Source organism: Lichenostomus cassidix, chromosome 21 (genome assembly GCF_008360975.1).
Source record: "Lichenostomus cassidix isolate B80296 chromosome 21, HeHo_3.0, whole genome shotgun sequence".
Lineage (NCBI taxonomy): Eukaryota > Metazoa > Chordata > Aves > Passeriformes > Meliphagidae > Lichenostomus > Lichenostomus cassidix.
This window is the reverse complement of record NC_139501.1, coordinates 756,069-773,611: the sequence shown is the minus strand read 5'-3', so window position 1 is coordinate 773,611 and position 17,543 is coordinate 756,069. Positions and strand designations below refer to the sequence as shown.

At 51.6% G+C, this 17,543-nt stretch overlaps 1 protein-coding gene across 4 annotated transcripts; it reads left to right on the top strand.

Annotated features, from left to right (window-relative positions):
- Positions 1 to 1,081: 1,081 nt before the first annotated feature.
- H6PD (hexose-6-phosphate dehydrogenase/glucose 1-dehydrogenase) lies at positions 1,082 to 11,970 on the top strand. 4 transcript variants are annotated; one of them, XM_085079945.1, is made up of 7 exons: positions 1,082 to 1,121; positions 1,780 to 1,892; positions 3,169 to 3,317; positions 4,460 to 5,116; positions 6,195 to 6,312; positions 7,824 to 8,093; positions 8,747 to 11,970. In XM_085079945.1, exons 4-7 carry the CDS (start codon positions 4,490 to 4,492, stop codon positions 10,102 to 10,104), a joined length of 2,373 nt encoding a protein of 790 aa, XP_084936071.1. In that variant the 5' UTR covers positions 1,082 to 1,121; positions 1,780 to 1,892; positions 3,169 to 3,317; positions 4,460 to 4,489; the 3' UTR covers positions 10,105 to 11,970. The 4 variants fall into 4 exon arrangements, with proteins under 4 accessions (XP_084936071.1, XP_084936072.1, XP_084936070.1 ...); XM_085079946.1 differs by lacking the exon at positions 1,082 to 1,121 and adding an exon at positions 1,196 to 1,663; XM_085079944.1 differs by lacking the exon at positions 1,082 to 1,121 and having other exon boundaries at positions 1,196 to 1,892.
- Positions 11,971 to 17,543: the final 5,573 nt, after the last annotated feature.

The following is a 17,543-nucleotide window of genomic DNA, read 5'->3' as shown; positions in this document are numbered from 1 at the left end:
AAATACAAGGCTTATCTTGTGTATAATTTGATCTCTCAGTTACCAACCTGAGCAGGAAGCCACCCCAGCTCTCTGCCCAGTTCTCCCAAGGTGGCTCAGTTTCCCCACTTGTAAAACAGTGATGGTAAACCATATCAATTTGTATTAAATAATTTGAGACCCTGGAGTGAAAAAAGATTGTGTATTGCCATGGAATGCAAAGCTATCCATTCTGGAATGCAGCTACAGCTGTTTAACAGTCCAAATCTGCTTTACAGCTCCTTGCTGTTGCCACACACGTCTGCAAAGACACCTTTCCTCCTCTCCTCGCCTCTCCCGTCTGCCTCTGATCACTCCAGCCGCCTTCACTGAACTTGATGTGCCTCACAGCACTGCCAGGCTGATCTGAAACGCATCCCGGGAGGCTCACTAGGTGTTTGTTTAGAAAACACAGGACAGGAGCTGTGGATGCACACGTGTGGTTAGCAGGGACATGGCACAGTCACAGTCATTTCAGGACACAAAGCGGTGCTAGGGCTGTAGACAAATATATCTACACATACAGGTATAAAATTAGACCAGTCAAGGCTTCTGGGGAAAGCAGATACTTTTTCTTTCAGAATGAATCATGGAATGATGGAATGGTTTGGGTTGGAGAGGTTCTTAAAGCTCATCTTGTCCCAATCCCTTGCCATGGGATATTCCACTCGGCTGGGCTGCTCATGCCACACCACCAAACTGGACTTTCAAGGTTACCAAAGCCCTGGTTTTGGTCAAGGTTTTGGCGTAATTTTGCATTCCGAACATTTCCAGTCCAAATACCCGAATGGAGAACGAGCGCACCTCACACCCATCCATGAGGACACGCCTGATGCAAGCCCCAGGTGTGGAAAGGGGGCGAGCCCAGTGTCCAGGAGCACTGCCGGCGCCGGTGCCAGCGCGGTCCGTGTCCCCAAGGGTCCGTGTTCCCCCTACGTGTGTCCCCAGAGTCCCCTCAACCCCGCGGGTTCTTTTTCCTCCCTCCCGAGTGTCGCCGCCCGGCTCGAGTCACCGCCAACCACAGAGTCTGGCTGGGCGGAGCGCGCGGCGGGCGGGGCGCTGTGTCGGGCCCGCCGGCACCGGCGCCGTGCGGTGGGCGGGAGGTGAGCGGGGGGCGGCGGGACGGGACGGGCCGGGAGGGGTCAGTCCGCACCGGGAGGGGTCAGCCGGGACGGGAGGGGTCAGCCCGGGCCGGGAGGGGGCAGCCGGGACCGGGAGGGTCAGCTGGGACCGGGGGTCAGCCCGGGCCCCGCTCTGCAGCACCGCGTGGGCGGTCGGGACTCCGCGCGTGGCCACGGGAGGGATGCGGGATGGAGGATGGAGGATGCGGGATGGCGGGGGATGCTCCCGGTCCGACCCCAGCCCCCGGCGAGGGGGAAGCGATGGGCAGAGTTTTGGGACAGCGGGAGGGCGGTGCAGCCCCGGTCCGGCCCTTCCCTTCCCGCCGGGCAGCGCCGCTCCCGGCCCCGCTCCCTGCACCGGCACGGCACGGCACGGCACGGCACTGCCTTCCCGGTGCTCTGCACGTCCTTCCCGGTGCTCTGCACTGCCTTCCCGGTGCTCTGCAGGTCCTTCCCGGTGCTGGGGGCGGCGGGCGGGGGTCCGGGTCTCTCCGGTACTGGGGGCTGTGACAGCTCTGTCACAGGTGAGCTCATCGCTGTCACTCGTGAGCTCGTTCATCCTGAGCTCATCCCTAGGATTCCGTGCGCTGCCCACGCTCTGGGGTGATTTTCTCCCTCTCGCCCTGTCCTGCTTTTCCAGGGTTTTGGAAACCACTGCTGTCACGATGCTGGGGCCAAAGCACAGGGAGTGAGGCTGAGTCAGAGCCAGGAGGGCCAAACACGAATTCGTGCATCTCTCAGCTTGCTTTTAATGTGAGTCTCCTCGTTAAGCCTGTGGCTTTTGCAGAAGCTGATGGTGAGGTCATTCTGCTCTGATGTTTGCATATACAGAAGGCCAGTATGGTTTCCCCAGTTCTCAAGGAATCTCAGAAGCTTTTCCTTCGTGTGTTACCTGTGCAGAGCCCTGTGGGAACCCCAGGCCATGCTCCATTTATCACAGAATCATAGAATATCCTCAGTAAGAAGTGACCCACAGGGATCATCAAAGTTCAGCTCTTTTGGCTGTACATCTGTTAATTATTTTTCAGTGGGTATACAACAATAACAAAAAATATCTTTTAATTTTCCATAAAGACCTGAAATGAGCTCCTGTCAAACTGGAGCTCCAGTGGCTGTGCAAGGGAATGCACAGCCTGACTGCCCAGCTAAGCTCTTACATGTTTTATGTGGATCAGGCCCAGGAATCTTTTCCTGAAGCCTGACTTAGTAACTTTGTTCTGGCTGGCTGGGGGATCTTTGGAGTATTATTTTTTAATGTGAGCAGTGGTGATTAGCTGATATGAAAGCAGTAAACAAACACTGCTGAGTTTACAGAGCTTATTCTGCGCAGTGCAGCTCAGTGTTTTGCAATTGGGAGGATTGTGAAACTGACCTTCCGTTGGTTTGGGAATACACGTGACTGCAGCTGAATCTGCCAGGAAGTTCCTTGGCTAATTCCCTGCTTTCTGTGGGTCTGGAGAAGCACTTCCCACCCAGAGCCTTCCTGTTCCACAGGGGCACCTGCTGCTGGCTGCCAGGGTGCAACGGGCAGTGTGTCAGATGCCTCTGGTTCCTGGAACAAAGGTTGCTCAAGAAGTGTAAATACCACTTTATTGCACGGAGAAACTTTTTTATCTGTGTTATAACCCCACGGCAGGGGAAGGGAAACCAAATAATCATTTATACTGCAGGCTGAACCTTAGGAGCTGCAGTTGTGCCCCTTTGCAAGTGGCAGCACTGCTGGTGGATTCCTCCAGTGGGTCCATGGAGCTTGAATAGCATGGAAAGAAGGGAGGGAGGGAGGGGGGATGGCCAGGACAGGGCTGGGGGGAGTTGAGTTAAACCTACAGACTGCATTACACCTTCTTGTGGCTCTCTGGGAGCAGGAATTACCACACCTGCCTGTGTTTTCCCTGCTCACAAACAGCAGCCAAAAGCTTCAGCACAGCCAGGGGGGCTGGACTGGGAGCTGGGATGTGCTGGGATGTTGCTGGCTCAGGCACATTTGTTTTTTCTCTGTTGTAATTGGGTCTTTCCTCCTATTTCCCAGGAAAGGGACAACCTGCCTTATCTGTCCTGTGCACCTGACCATTGATCAGAGACAAACAGTCCCAGGAGATCTGCTCTGAGAGAGGCTGTGCAGAAGAAGAATTTCCAGCTGCTTTTGCCACCGTGGTCTCTAAAGCTCCTTTGTTACAGGTGAGTCTGCTGGAGAGAGAAACACAAGATTTCTACAGAGCAGTTCAAGCTGCAGATAGGGAGAGATATCCCTTTAATTATTTAGTTATCATCATTCATTGACCAGAGCTCAAAGTTTTTAAAGAAATTAATAACCTTGTGTGCTGTGAAGGCTTTGGTCCAACTAAACACAACTTCAGAAAGCGAAATTAAGGGAATGAGATAGGCAGTGTGAGAGCTGCTGAAATAATACCTGAGGTGATGAGAGCAGCACAAGGCTTTAGTCACCCATGCAGGAATGACTAAACACCTCTTCAGTGACATTACATCTCTTGAGATGCAAAGTCATTGCTGTGTTTCTTGGGTGTAAGAGGTAAATGTGTCTTTTCTCTTAAAAACAACTTTATTTTGACTAAATAAGAGTGAGCAAAGAGGCTTTTTGGCCTGGCTGCCATGGTTTGAATGGGCACTGAGTGGAGAAGGCCAGAACAGAGCTGCTCTTCAGTGGTGGAGGTTGCAGGAGGCAGAACACAAAGCCCAGGTTGTCACCTGGCCACAGACACAGCCAGCATGGGGCAGCATCTAGAGTGGCTCAAGTCAATCTGAGGACTAAACTTCTTCCCCAGAGCTGTGTGCTCACCGCAGTGTCCCAGCAGCTCATCAGAACCAGTTCAGTGGTGCACACAAGTCATTGAGTGAAAGAAGAAGAGCCTGGGGCTGCCAGTGGTCATGTTTGTCCTGACAATATTGACATGAAGCCATGCCAAGACAGCACAGCACTGTTTGAGCAAAGTCCCAAACAGGACGTTGGAGCAGGATTTGGTGTTCAGGCATGTGTGCTCCTGTGTGGCTCTGGGATTTGTGTGAAAATGTGCTCCAGTTTCCCAGTGCAAGGCACTGACAGCCCCTGCTTCACTCAGCTGTGGGAACACTGCATGTGCTGCCCAAAGACCTTCAGCACACTCTGCCTTCCAGTTCTGCTGTGCACAAGGAGGCTGCAGGCTTGTACCAAATTACAACCCAAATTACTGCCTTGGTTCAGATCATGGAGGGGAGGAGAGGCTGTTGGGTGGAGAATCCAGGCAGAAGAAAGCAGGTACCTTGTGATATGTCTTGCAGTGCTACAACATGGATTGATTTTGGTTTTTATTTCTGCCCTCTAGTGTTCCTGGATCTACCTCTTCTCCCCCAGGATGCTGGGAAGGGTGCTGTGCACAGTGTTGTTCGTGGGAGTCTTCCCATCACCAGCTGAAGCATCCCAGGGCCACATCTCTGTGGTCTTGCTGGGAGCCACAGGTGATTTGGCCAAGAAGTATCTGTGGCAGGGTCTCTTCCAGCTCTACATGGACCAAGTGAGCAGTGGCCACAGCTTCACATTCCATGGGGCTGCACAGGCAGCTCTGGAGCCAGGGCAGAGGCTGATGTTTGACGTGCTGAAGAAGCTGTCCTGTCCCCCAGATGAGGCTCCCAACAGGTGTGCTGTGCTCAAGGACCAATTCCTGAAGCTCAGCCAGTACCACCAGCTCAAGACTGCCGAAAACTACACAGCTCTGAACAGAGAGATTGAAACTCTGCTTCGCCAGGAGGGGCTGCAGGAGGCTGGGAGGATCTTCTATTTCTCAGTGCCGCCGTTTGCCTACACAGAGATTGCTGGGCACATCAACAGCAGCTGCAGGCCTCCCCCTGGGGCTTGGCTGCGTGTGGTGCTGGAGAAACCCTTTGGCCACGACCTGCAGTCTGCCCAGCAGTTGGCTGCAGAGCTCGCAGGCTTCTTCAGGGAGGACGAGATGTTCCGGGTGGATCACTACCTGGGCAAGCAGGTGAGCAGTGCTCAGCCCTCCCAGGCTGAGGGGCTCAGTGCCTGGGAGACTCTTGGGGTCAGTCCTGCATCTGATGAGAGCCTTGTTCCCCTCTTGGAGTGATCCAGAGCCTCCATTTCCTCCTGACTTGTGGCTGTCCGGTGCTGCTGCCCATCCCCTGGGAGGGCAGAGGGAAGGCACAGAGCAGAGCAGAGTTCCTCCTGTTGGAGTGATCAGGGTCTCTTCTCCAGAGCAGGGCTGGGGTGTAGGGCTGGACTCTGTGCCTGGAGCAGAGATGCAGAACTCCTCTGCTCTCCTCCCCAAGGTCAGGGCTTTGGTTTCCCTGAGTAAGCAGCACCTTTCCTCTCACAGCTCCCCCATCTCATCACACACAGCCTCTCTGCTTAGCCAGAAAGCACTTCTTCATTTGATATGATAAGGAGCTGATGGGATGTTAGCTGCGTGGGATGCTTAGGGAAAGATTTCTTCCTGCCCTGTGCTCCACTCTGGGCTGGAAGGATTGTGTGCTGCAGGTACAGCTCAGGATGTGGAGCTGCACTGTCCCTGAGGGAATGTGCTCAAGGACATGCCATCCTCATTTCACACTGGAAAGGTAGCCTGTTCCAGCCATGGCACTGTGGCCAGGTTTTACTCAGAAGCTGCAAGTCCAGTTGCAAGGAGGCTAAGAGGGGGAATTTCTTCTGTATTGTTTTTTGGGATTTATTTTGTCTCCCCAAAAGAGCAGATGGCTTTAGTGGTGCAAGCATCTGAACTGATGTATTTCAGCACTTTGGAACCTTACATTAGTCCCAGGATGGTCTGACTCAGCCCTTTGTCCTCTGACAGATATAAACTGAGTGCTCTGCAGTTTGTAGTTCAGCCTTTTCACATGAAACCTCAAAATGCCTCAGAAAGACCTTTAATGTCTGCTCTGGACAGTTCCTGGTGACCCCACTGTGCATCACTGCAGCCTCTCCTGCTGCTTTTCTCTTCTCTGAGCCACTCTGCTCTGCTCCTGTCTGCTGGATGGGGCAGCGAGGCAGAGGCACTGTGGGAATCTGCTGAGTTTTTATTGGGTCTTTGATTTTTCCCCTCACAGGCTGTAGCCCATATCCTGCCTTTTCGGGATCAGAACCAACAGTTTCTGGATCCAATTTGGAACCGACATCATGTGGAAAGAGTGGAGGTTGTCTTGAAGGAGACTGTGGATGCTAAAGGTTGGTGAGGAGAGTGTGCAGAGTGAGTGAGTGGGAAGGAGAACTGGCAGGTTCATGAATTATGGGGAGGTGGCCCTTGAGGTGGTGCTGGTGCAGAAATGAAAAAGGAACAGGTGAATGGTGTGTTGCTCCCTGGAAATTGAGAGGGACTGTCCTACACTTCCTGTGCTGCAGACTGACTCACTTCCAGCTGGTGTTGCTGCCTCTAAGAAAAAATTCCATTTGCAGTTCAACTGGGAGCAGGGGCAGAACCCCCCACCTCTTTGTGCTGCAGAGCTCTGGGGGCATTGCTGACCTTTCTATCCCAGTTCTTGGTAAACAGCACTGGATTTGGAATTGATGCAATCCAAGGCCACCTGAGTGCAGTGCAGCAGTAATCTGGTTGGTGTAACAACAACCCTTCAGTGTTGCTGTGCTGTCAGACACCAAGCTCACCCTGAGTGTGTCTCTGTGCTCCTGCATCTCCTGGATGTTTCTGATCAGGTTCCTGGTCAGTCTGGGTTTGTTTCCACCCCTGCTCTGTGTAGCTGAACGAGCACTGCAGAGGGACAGGGCCAGCCTGGGGCTCCTGCTGAAGGACACTCCTGCATTTTCCCTGCAATGCTGCAGCATCCCCTCTGCAGTGCTCAGCACAAAGCTCCTGGGCTGGACTGCCACCCACAGCACTTCTGGGCACGTCAGGTGTCCTGCCTTCTGCAGCATCAGGATTGCTTCCCCACTCACTGTACCTCTGCCTCCCTCCCTCCCTCAGCCACCACAAACACAATTAATGCAGTTTTACAAAACTTGGAGTTATCTTTGGTTTGGCAGCCCAGAGCTCACCTGAGCCTGCTGGAGGGAGAGGAATGCACTGCAGAGGGATTTAGGGAGAAGTGTTGTCTGTGCACAGCCCCAGCTCCTCCCTCTGCCCTCCCCTCTCTGAACAACTTTGTAATTTTTCATTTGATGTCTTTTTTCTCCTGTGCAGCTTCAGCTCGTAGGCTGGCTCCCAGCAAGTCTGCAGCATTGATTACATTAATGAATGTGCCTTTGGATTAGAGCAGGGGACGTAAATTCTCAGCCAGTAGGGGAAGCCTGTGGTCGTGATGCAGCCTGCTGCAGCTGCTGGTGACACACAGCCTTGAGTCACTCTCAAGTGCATTGTCCTTCTCCCGCTGTTCCCACCTGCAGGAGGACCCAGACAGGGAAAGGGAAGCATGGCTTTGTGCACAAAATTCTGTCTCCCAGGGGCATGGCTCAGCCAGAGCCTTCTGAGGACAGGGAAAACACCTAGTCCTGCTACAAGCAGTGACAACTTTGACTAGGACAGGTTGCCCAAATCTCTGTCCAGCCAGACCTTAAGCACATGTGGTGGTGAGACATCCACAGCTTCTCTGGGTTTGGTTGCTTCAGGTTAATTGTTGGGTGGGGAGAAGAGCTTGGAGCTCTGTTGCCCCTGGCACACACATTACAATGCAGAGAGCAAGGAGACCACAGCACCTGACCAGCATTTCCCTCCTCGCCGTGCCCAGGTCGCACCAGCTTCTACGAGCAGTACGGAGTCATCCGGGATGTGCTGCAGAACCACCTCACCGAGGCCCTCATGTTCCTCATCATGGAGCTCCCAGCCAACGTCAGCAGCCCCCAGGAGGTGGTGCAGCATAAGCTGCAGGCTTTCCAGGCGCTCTGGGGGCTGGAGAGGAGCAGTGCTGTGCTGGGGCAATACCAGGCCTACGACAGCCAAGTGCAGGAGGAGCTGCAGGAGGCTCGGGGCTTTGTCAGCACCACACCAACCTTTGCAGGTGAGGGTTTGAGCTGGGCCCTGGGGAGCTGAGGAGAGCAGGAGATGTGGGTCCTTGCATGCACTACCAGCTCCATGGCTCTGGACCTCTCTGCTGGCTGTCCAGGCATCCAGTGGTCACTGTCAGTTAACTCATGATCCAGGGAATGGGAACTATAAGAGCTAAGTCCATTACAAGATCTCTGCATTATTTTTAGAAGTGGCCTGTAAACTGCTTTGCCTTTTCATAAAGTCAAATTGCTCTCTGCAGCTGAGGGGCAAAGCTTTGTAGTTCTCTGTGATGAATGAAACACGAGCCAATCTCTAGCCATGCTTTGTCTTCTGGACATGAAGGATATTGTCTGAATGATGTTCATGCTCAGAAACTGATTTCCTGCAAGATGAAAGGAGGCTGAACAAGTGGGAGAGCTGGGAGGGAGCACAGCTGGGGAGCTGGAGAGCAGTGAGAATCATGGAATAGCCTGGAGTGGAAGGGAGCTCAAAGATCATTGAGCTCTGGGTAGGCAGTGAAGTCATGGGAGGGCTGAATGTGGAGCAAGAGACAGAGTGGCTACCAAAGGAGCTGAGGAAGGAGAGCAGTGGGTGGGTGATGGAGATGCCCAGGGGTTCCTGCTGTCCAGGCATGGTGTGACAGCTCAGTGCCTGTCCTTGCAGGGGTGCTGATCCGCAGTGACAGCCTGCGCTGGGAAGGAGTTCCTTTCCTGCTCACCTCCGGCAAGGCTCTGGACGAGCGGGTGGGCTATGCTCGTGTGCTCTTCAAGAACAAGGCCTACTGCACCCAGAGCAGGACTCTGAGGGACGCAGGGCACAGCCAGTGCAAACCCAAGCAGATCATCTTCTACTTCGGGCACGGTGCACTCAACACCCCTGCAGTGCTGGTGAGCAGGAATCTCTTCCAGCCTGTCATGCCCAAAGACAGCTGGAAAGAAGCAGAGGCTCAGCCAGAGCTGCACATCTTTGGACAACCACTGTCTGATTTCTACATGTACAGCCCTGTGAAAGAGAGAGATGCCTATTCTGTCCTCATCTCCAACATCTACCACAACAGGAAGGATTTCTTCATCACCACGGAGAACCTGCTGGCCTCCTGGGCCTTCTGGACACCTCTGCTGGACAGCACCTCCCACCAGCCCCCACGCCTCTACCCCGGGGGTGTGGAGAACCAGCAGCTCCTGGACTTTGAGATGGTGAGTGGGGGAGTGGAGTTCACCGTGGCAGAGCCAGCAGAGCTGCTGAACCCCAGCAGGCAGATGCCGAGTGATTTCAGGGCAATCCAGTCCAAATTCCGACAGAGTCCCCTGGTGTCAGCGTGGGCTGAGGACCTGATCTCCCAGCTGGCCTCCGACATGGAGGAGGCTGCAGTCAGGAGCGTGGCTCGCTCGGGGCAGTTCCACCTGGCCCTGTCGGGTGGCTCCAGCCCCGTGGGGCTGTTCCAGCGCCTGGCAAGGCACCACTACAGCTTCCCCTGGAGCCACACCCACGTCTGGCTGGTGGACGAGCGCTGTGTGCCCCTGACAGACAGCGAGTCCAACTTCCTGAGCCTGCACAGGCACCTCCTGCAGAGCGTCAGGCTGCCCTACTTCAACATCCACCCCATGCCCGTGCACCTCAACCGGCGCCTCTGCGTGGAGGAGGACAGGGGCACGGAGCTCTATGCCGAGGACATCGTGGCCCTGGTGGCCAATGCCAGCTTTGACCTGGTGCTGCTGGGGGTTGGCACGGATGGCCACACGGCCTCGCTCTTCCCCCGCTCTGAGAACGGCCTGCAGGGAGCTGCCAGCGTGGTGCTGACCGAGAGCCCCGTGAAACCTCACCAGAGGATGAGCCTCAGCCTGCCCCTCATCAACAGGGCCAGGCAGGTGTTTGTCCTGGTTTTGGGCAGGGGAAAGCATGACATCACCACCCTGCTCAGCAGAGTGGGCCATGAGCCCAGCAAGTGGCCAATCTCGGGTGTCAAGCCCAGCTCTGGCCAGCTGGTGTGGTATGTGGACTATGAGGCTCTGCTGGGGTGATGCCTTCAGAGTGTTCTCCTCCTGTGTCTGCATGGCCTCCACAGCCTGGATTGTCCCACACCATGTCCATGTTTCTCTGTTGCCAGCAGCAGCTCCATCCCTGACACCTGCACAACCTCCTGGGAGATGGTGGCCTGCAGTGCCTCTGCCATTGGAGCCTGGAGGGAGCTGGGCTGGGTGTGCAGAGCTCAGGAGGAGCCAAGGGCCCAGGGCAGCAGTTCTGGCTCTGCTCTGGGTTCTGACCAAGCCTGTGGACAAATGACCTCCCCTTGAAGTGCCTCAGTTTTCCTGTCAGGCCTTTGTGCATACTGGCACATAACTACCTCACAGGCACTACAGGAGACTTGTTAAATCAACTACCTGCCAAATTCTTCTAAATTTTATGTAATTCTCAGGCTAAAAGATAATAATAATATGTTCATCCCCTGCCCTGCTCAGTCTGGCTGTGCCAGTCATTGTCTCAGTGAAATGATGGTTGTGTGCCCATAATCTTGTCCATGCAGCCCACCCTGGTGTGACCAGGCTCTGGCTGTGGCTGTGCTTTCCTGGCAGCACAGACACCCTCTGCCTTCTGTGACAAGTGGCCCCTAAATGCTGCCACTGCTCTGTGAGCTCACTGCAGTCCTGAGCCTCTGCAAAGTGCCCAGCAGCAGAGGCTGAGCTGGGAGCAGCAATTTGCTGCCTTGGTTAAGTGGATTGGTGATACCACAGGGATGGGGAAGGAAGACAAACTGCTCTTCAGGCTGTTAACATAATGGGGACAGGGTGAGGAATATGGCAACTCACAGAGCTGTTGGTTGCCAGCAATGCAATAATTATTGAGGGAAAAGCTTGGTGCTCAGGGAAGTTGTTGGGTTTAGCTAGCAAAGAAATGTTGTCTTTAACTGTCTCATTCTCTGAAATGAACTTTTCTCTCCTCAGAACTGAAGCTTTGTGTTTGGTGTGAGGGAACAAGTTTTAATGAAAAATTGACCTATGTGAAAATAACTGTATTGTTATGAATAACAGAGTTTATTCCTGTTTTACAGGTGACTGTGGCATTGGTGTTTGCTTATTTTTGCACACTTTCTTGGTAATACTTGGCTGGCACCTCTTGAAATAAACACTGAGAGGTTTATTTGCACTTTTAAGTAAGCACATGGGGTTTTTCCCAGGGAGCCACTGTTCTTTCCAGAAGAAAATAGGATTTATTTGTGAAGTCTCTACCTAACGAGTCACCCCAAAATTAATTCTAGATTTTATTAAAATCCATTAAGAATTTCCACATGTTTTCCTTGGTGAATGGAGCTATCTGGGTTGTTTGGGGTATTTTTTAAAAATGTATTTTTTTTCCACAGAGATAATTCCTGTTATACACTTTAATACTTAGCATTTGCTAAATGAAAACCAAATATTTTGGAATATACAAAATTTATGACTGGAAAGAGAGAGACTTGATGGGAAGAAGGGTTAAATGAGTGACAAATCCCATGAGGAGGAATGGTAGCAATGCACTGGGCTGTAGGCCAAGGAAGCAATGCTATTTTTATTTTGTGAAAGTTATTAATAGAAAGTGTGCACCTTCTTGAGAGCTTGTATTAACCTTTCTTTGCAAAAGCAGCTCCATGGAGTAACTTCTTACAGTCTGTTTCTCCTGTAAGTGATTATAGATACCAATTTTTATTAATTTTTTAATGTCAAGTGCATTCCTACAATTCAATGGTATGATTATTTATATGTTATACAGAAAACTAACACTGGAAAGAATTAATTTTTCACTTCAATTTTTATAAATCAGATTGTAAATTTTTTTCCCCTGTGAGTAAAGTTTTGTGATTCTTTTCATATCGTTTAATGAATAAAGAATTATATTTATAGAAAAATGAATAGTTTTTAACAAGAAGTGTCTTTTAATTTCTTCCGGAGAGGGGTGGTCATTCTGAGGTTTTCCCTGTCCCCCAGTGAGTGAAGGTTTAGAGCTCTGGTTGTGCAAAGTGGATGATGTTGCTGCAGCATTAGATGTTCACTCTGACTCTTGGTTGTTTTGGTGTCTCATCTGGACAAGGCCAGGACTTTCTGAAACAAGGAGCAGCCAAAGCCCTTTTAAGGTGAGAAGATGGAATCACCCAGTGCTGTGCAGGTCCTGGAATGGCCAGGCCTCAGCAAAGTCTGATCCACATTTACTCCCTGAGTTGCATTTCCATGGATATTGTCACCATAGTGCAGAGCTGCTGAATAACAGAGTTATTTTAACCATAACCTGTCAGTCTGCGAGCTCAGAGGGTGCAGCTGAAGTTCAGCACGAGCTGTGCTGTGACTCGGGCTGGGATGGCCTTGTGGAAGCTCCCAGAGCTGATTCCCAAATGTTCTGCCCAGAGCCAAAGGAAAATCCCACCTGACATCTTCATGCCACAGAAAGAACAGGCTCAGTGTGCCTGGGAAAGGAGAGGAGAGGCACAGCAGCTTCATCCCAGTGCCCCAGGGGAAGACTTCATTTCCTGGCAAGACGAGGATGGGAGGATTTAAATCAGATGTTTTCTTGCTGCAATCCTGCTGATTCACAAGTGCAGCTTCTCCTGGATGTGCTGGAAAGGCTCTGTCACTCACACTCTTGGTTTTCAGTGGATTCCTGGGCTTTGGTGTAGTACCAAGGATGTGGAGCTTTTCCATGTCCAAATCCTCTCTAGATGCTCAAGTAGTACCAGGATCAGTGAATGCCCCCCAAACACAGGGAGCACAGGCAGAGGTAGTAAAAGGAACCAAACTTTCAGTGTCTTCATGCTTTTTTAAAACAATATTTTGGTGCTGTGCTCTACTTCTGCTTTGTCCACAGCTCAGGGCAATCCTTGGTGGGATTTGTGCCTCCAGATTCATTGCCTGCCTTAGCAGGGATGGAGTTTATTGCCTTCCTGACCCCAAAAAAGATGATTGGAAATGTGGCCATTGCCTAAAAGGGAGCAATAAAGAGAGGGAGTGGAGAAAGTGGAGAAGAGTTGGAGCTGCAGAGCTGGCACTGGGAGCTGCAGCAATGCAGAGCTGGCACTGGGAGCTGCAGCAATGCAGAGCTGGCACTGGGAGCTGCAGCAATGCAGAGCTGGCACCGGGAGCTGCAGCAATGCAGCACCAGCTCTGCCACCAGCCCTGTGCCCTCCAGCTGCTCCCTGCGGCAGGACATGCTGGCTCTGCTCTCACACAGCCTCTGTGCACAGCAATTTCCCGCAGCTCTGTCCTGGTGGCTCTCCGAGCAGACATCGCCTCACTTTTTCCTTAAACAGGGCTCTCTTTCTGCAGGCATCTCCTGACACACAGAACAATCCTGGTCTGTGTGGCTGCTGGGCTCTGGCTGCTGCTGAAATGAGATCTGTGCATGGACACCAACCAGGCAGGATCCTTTCTGTGCATCCAAGGCTATTTTTAAACAAGGTTCTGGCATTTTTTTCGTGCTTTGCTTTTCTTAGGTGGGTAAGGAAAAGGGCTGGCAGAGTGTTCTGTGTGTTTGGAGATTTGCTCACAGAGAGGAAGGCAGTGAGATTGTGAGATGTGAGGGAGGGATGGGATGGGAGCTCAGATCCCTGGGGCTGGAGCTGCAGACTGTACCAAGTTTTGGATATTTGCCTGCATGAAGAAGGGAAACCTGGAGTCAGATGCTGGGAAAAGGGCAGTTTGCACTCAGGGAGAGAGAGGAAATGGGAGGAAGAGACCAAACACTAAGTATCTGAGGTGTGCATATCCTGTTAGGGAATGTGCCTGTGGGATGGACCTGATTGATGTTAAACAGCTTAATTCGGGAAAAGCAAAAAGTCTGCAGCAAGAGGGAGGGAAGAAAAGCCAAGGGGGATGAGGATTCACCTGACTCATGTCCTTGCCTGGGCTGCCCTCTCCCCTGTCCATGCAGCAGCAGTAAATCAGCTGCCCAGGGCAGTGGGCAAGCTTTGCAAGGGCTGCAGGAAGGCTGCTGAGAGCTTTGTCCTGCGGTGTCCCTGCTGTGCCATCGAGCTCTGCTCAGAAAACATCAGCCAAAGTCGGGACCAGTGGCACTGGAATTCTCTGCAGCACAAAGCCAAAGGCTGCTCTTCCTGCCTCGATCCCCACAGGCAGAGGCTGCTGGACATCTGTCCCCAGCCCTGTGTGGCCGTGGCCAAGTGAGTGACACTCAGACTGCAGGGCTGTGATTTCCCTCGCAGGTGCAGAGCAGCTCCGGACTCAGCTCTGCCAGCAGCAGAGGGTGCTGCTTGCTTGTGCTGCAGGAGCTGCTGGCAGCTGCTGTTCCCAGCCCTGTCCTGCCCCAGCAGCGTTTTCCAGAGGCACAGAGCAGCACAGCTCTGCCTCTGACACCAGCGCCAGTGCAGAGATGAATGAAAGGCAAATTACCTGGATTTTTTTATTTTTCAGAAAGGGTTTCATTTCATTCAACAGCCTCATTTACTTGTGTTGCAGTGTGTGAAATGCTGTGTTGACTGTGCTGATGTCTCAATTCACAACAAGAGACTAAAAGGAAAATGACTTCTTCTTTTTCCTGCAAAGTGCCCCTGAGGGATGCCTCTTTTTTCCTCTTTTTTCTCCACCATTCCACTCTCTTTTACTCTCTTTTCCACTGCATCTTCCAGATGAGGAGGGTTTGTTGATTGTCCTCTAAGCAGGCTTGGCAGGATTTCTCCCTGGTGAGGCTGCTGTTTTCACAGCCTCTCTGTCCTGCAGCACACTGGGTTCCTCTGGCTTTGCACATCACAGACGCTCATTGTTTGCTATCTGTTGCATTGTCTCCCTCGATTCCCACAGGCACAGCCTGCGTGCAGCACACCCATGTTTCCGGGCAGAGTGGTTGCTCTCTCTCCCCTGCTCTCCCCAGGGCACAGAGAGCTCCAGGCTTTCTGCCTGTCTCTGCACAGCAGCAATGGGATCCCCTTTGTGCTACAGTCTGACAGCCTGCTGCTGCTAGGGCAGTGCCAGTCGGGCATAAAGCACATCCACAAAGCCTGCTCCAGCCTCAGAGCCTGTGCTGGGAGTCCAAAGGATTCAAATCTTTAATGTCAGACATTGGAAAGGGACCCAGTTTTCAGAAGGTGGATGTTCATCCCTTCCAGACCCCAGAGCTAATCTACAATGCTGAGCGCTGACCACAAGAAAGCCAAGTCACTCCTCCTCCCACCTTCCTTTTAACAGTCTTAGCATAAATTCACAAGGATGGGAGCTGGAAAAGTCTCTGCTAATCCAGGCTCCACCCCCAGTCAGCTCTCCAGAAAGGCTTAGAGGGATTCCACTGCAGGCCACAAACACTGGACCTTGTCTGCCACCCCCCTGCCTCTGCTGGTCCTGTTGTTTGAGATGTAGACAGTGTTCAATGCAGTGTTTAAGGATTAGCAATTCCTGCTTCTTAAGGAAGTGAGAAAGTCAAATATTAAGGAAATATAAGGAGACAAGATTCCATAGGAGCTGTGATCTCACCTGGCGAGAAGCCACCACAAAGCTGAGAAGTTCTGCTTCAGCACTTGTCACGTCTGGCTTCCTCCAGCTTCCCTGCTGCTCCTACACCTCCTCCACCCCACTTCTCCCTCCTTCTGGAAAGAGCAGGGATCTCTGCTGGAGCAGGAAAGCCTTGCTCACCTGGAAGCAGCACTCCAGAAAATGCAGGACTGAGCAGCTCTCCGAGAAGCTCTTGGCCAGCTGTCCAAGAACTGAAGAGTATTCTGCAGGAAAAGCCTAAAGGGGGAGACATTCACAACACACATTGCAGAAGAGCTTCTGCTGAAAGCAGTGGGGAAAAGTGATTTCAATATGAGCAGGACCAGGTCATGGCAAAGTAGTTTTGAAAAATCTACTCAAATATGTATCCATTTGACAGAAACCCCTCCTACTTCTATTTTGCAGGGTGTGAAAGAACATATTTGTGCTGTATCTACAATCTCCCTGGTGTTTCTAGTCAGCTAGGGTAATAAATTTAATCTGAAGTTAATGTGTTTTTTTAATAGACTGCAATGGCTGGCACAGAGCAGCAATTCCTCAGGGACATCAGAATATGCTCAACAAATTAGTGCCTCAGTCCTGCAAAGATGTGAATGCACATAGGAACAACTCCATGCATGCACTGTTCCATGGAGTTCAGCACAGTCTTTTCCCCTGCATTGGCTGAAGTCCTCATCAGGGATTTTTCTTTGGCTGTATGGCCTGAAAGGGTTGAGGAGGAGGGGAATATTCAGCAGGGTAACTACCCTGCCTCGGCCCTCACACTACATTGGTTTCTTCTGACTTTTTCTGCCAGCTCAGTGGGTTCAGCACTGGACCCTGCCCTGTTATTTGTCACTGAATGTCCTGCTGTGACCACCTCACTGCAGAAATAAGCCAGCAGTGGATACTACAGTCCCTTGGGGGCCACACCATTTTATTTCATCCCATGTGCAGCTTCAGAGGGGTTTTTTTATCCTCTAAGAACTGGTGTAACTACATTGTAAATCAATGCATGGCCCACAAAATGTGTCAAAAAATCTGTTAAGCTCTCAGTAGAATATAACTTTTCCTCCCCAGAGATGTAGCACACATATGCACCCAGGAATTGCCTTCCCCACTACTCACTATCCACTCCCTGCAAGGAAATCAGTCAGGGAAAGAATGGCTGAGTGTCCTGTCTAATTAAAATGTAGGTAAGGAAAAATCACTTGCATATTTATGGTTGAACCTGGTTTGAATGAGGTCCCTGTGCTGGAAATGGAGCTCAGCCGAGACAAAAGCAAAGTCCTCTGGAAGAAGAGGCACAAAAATGAGGACACATGAATCAAGTGTGCTCTTTTTTCACGTGTGACCCAAGATCATTAGTGATGAGAAACGTCAAGACCCACATTAATATCCAATCCCAAAAAACAATAACTCCAGCAGCATGCAGCATTCATTCCACACTGACTCAGATGGCAAGCTGCCACCTCCTGAATCATTCATACCACTTCCTGCAGCTCTTAGGTGGTCCTTGGAGGTACCCCATGCAATATGCCTTGCTGAATTTATGACAATCTGCTGGTTTACAGCTGTAAGAAGGATTGCTACAAACAGCTCTTTTTGTCTGGAAACACTGAAAAATGAATCACCTCAAAGAGACACTACCGGGTCAGATTTGTCCAAAGAGTTGTTTTTTGAATGAAGACTGAAATTAACAGAGTTTTACTTCCCTGGTTTATTTTGGTAAACAAAAGAGTCTTTAAAAGCAAACAGACATTCCCCGGCGTGACTGAAACAAATCTCAGAATCGCAGAATGAGTTCGGTTGGAAAAGACCTCTGAGATCGAGTCCATCCTATGGCACACAGCATGGCACAAAGCACACGGCCAGCCGCTCCTTAAACACCTCCAGGTGACACCACCACCTCCCAGTGCCTGATCACCCTATACGTGAGGAAACGCGGAGAACAGTGCGAATGGGCGGACAGCGAGGATGGGACCGAGTGACCGCACTGTGCGCGGACATCCCCAGCG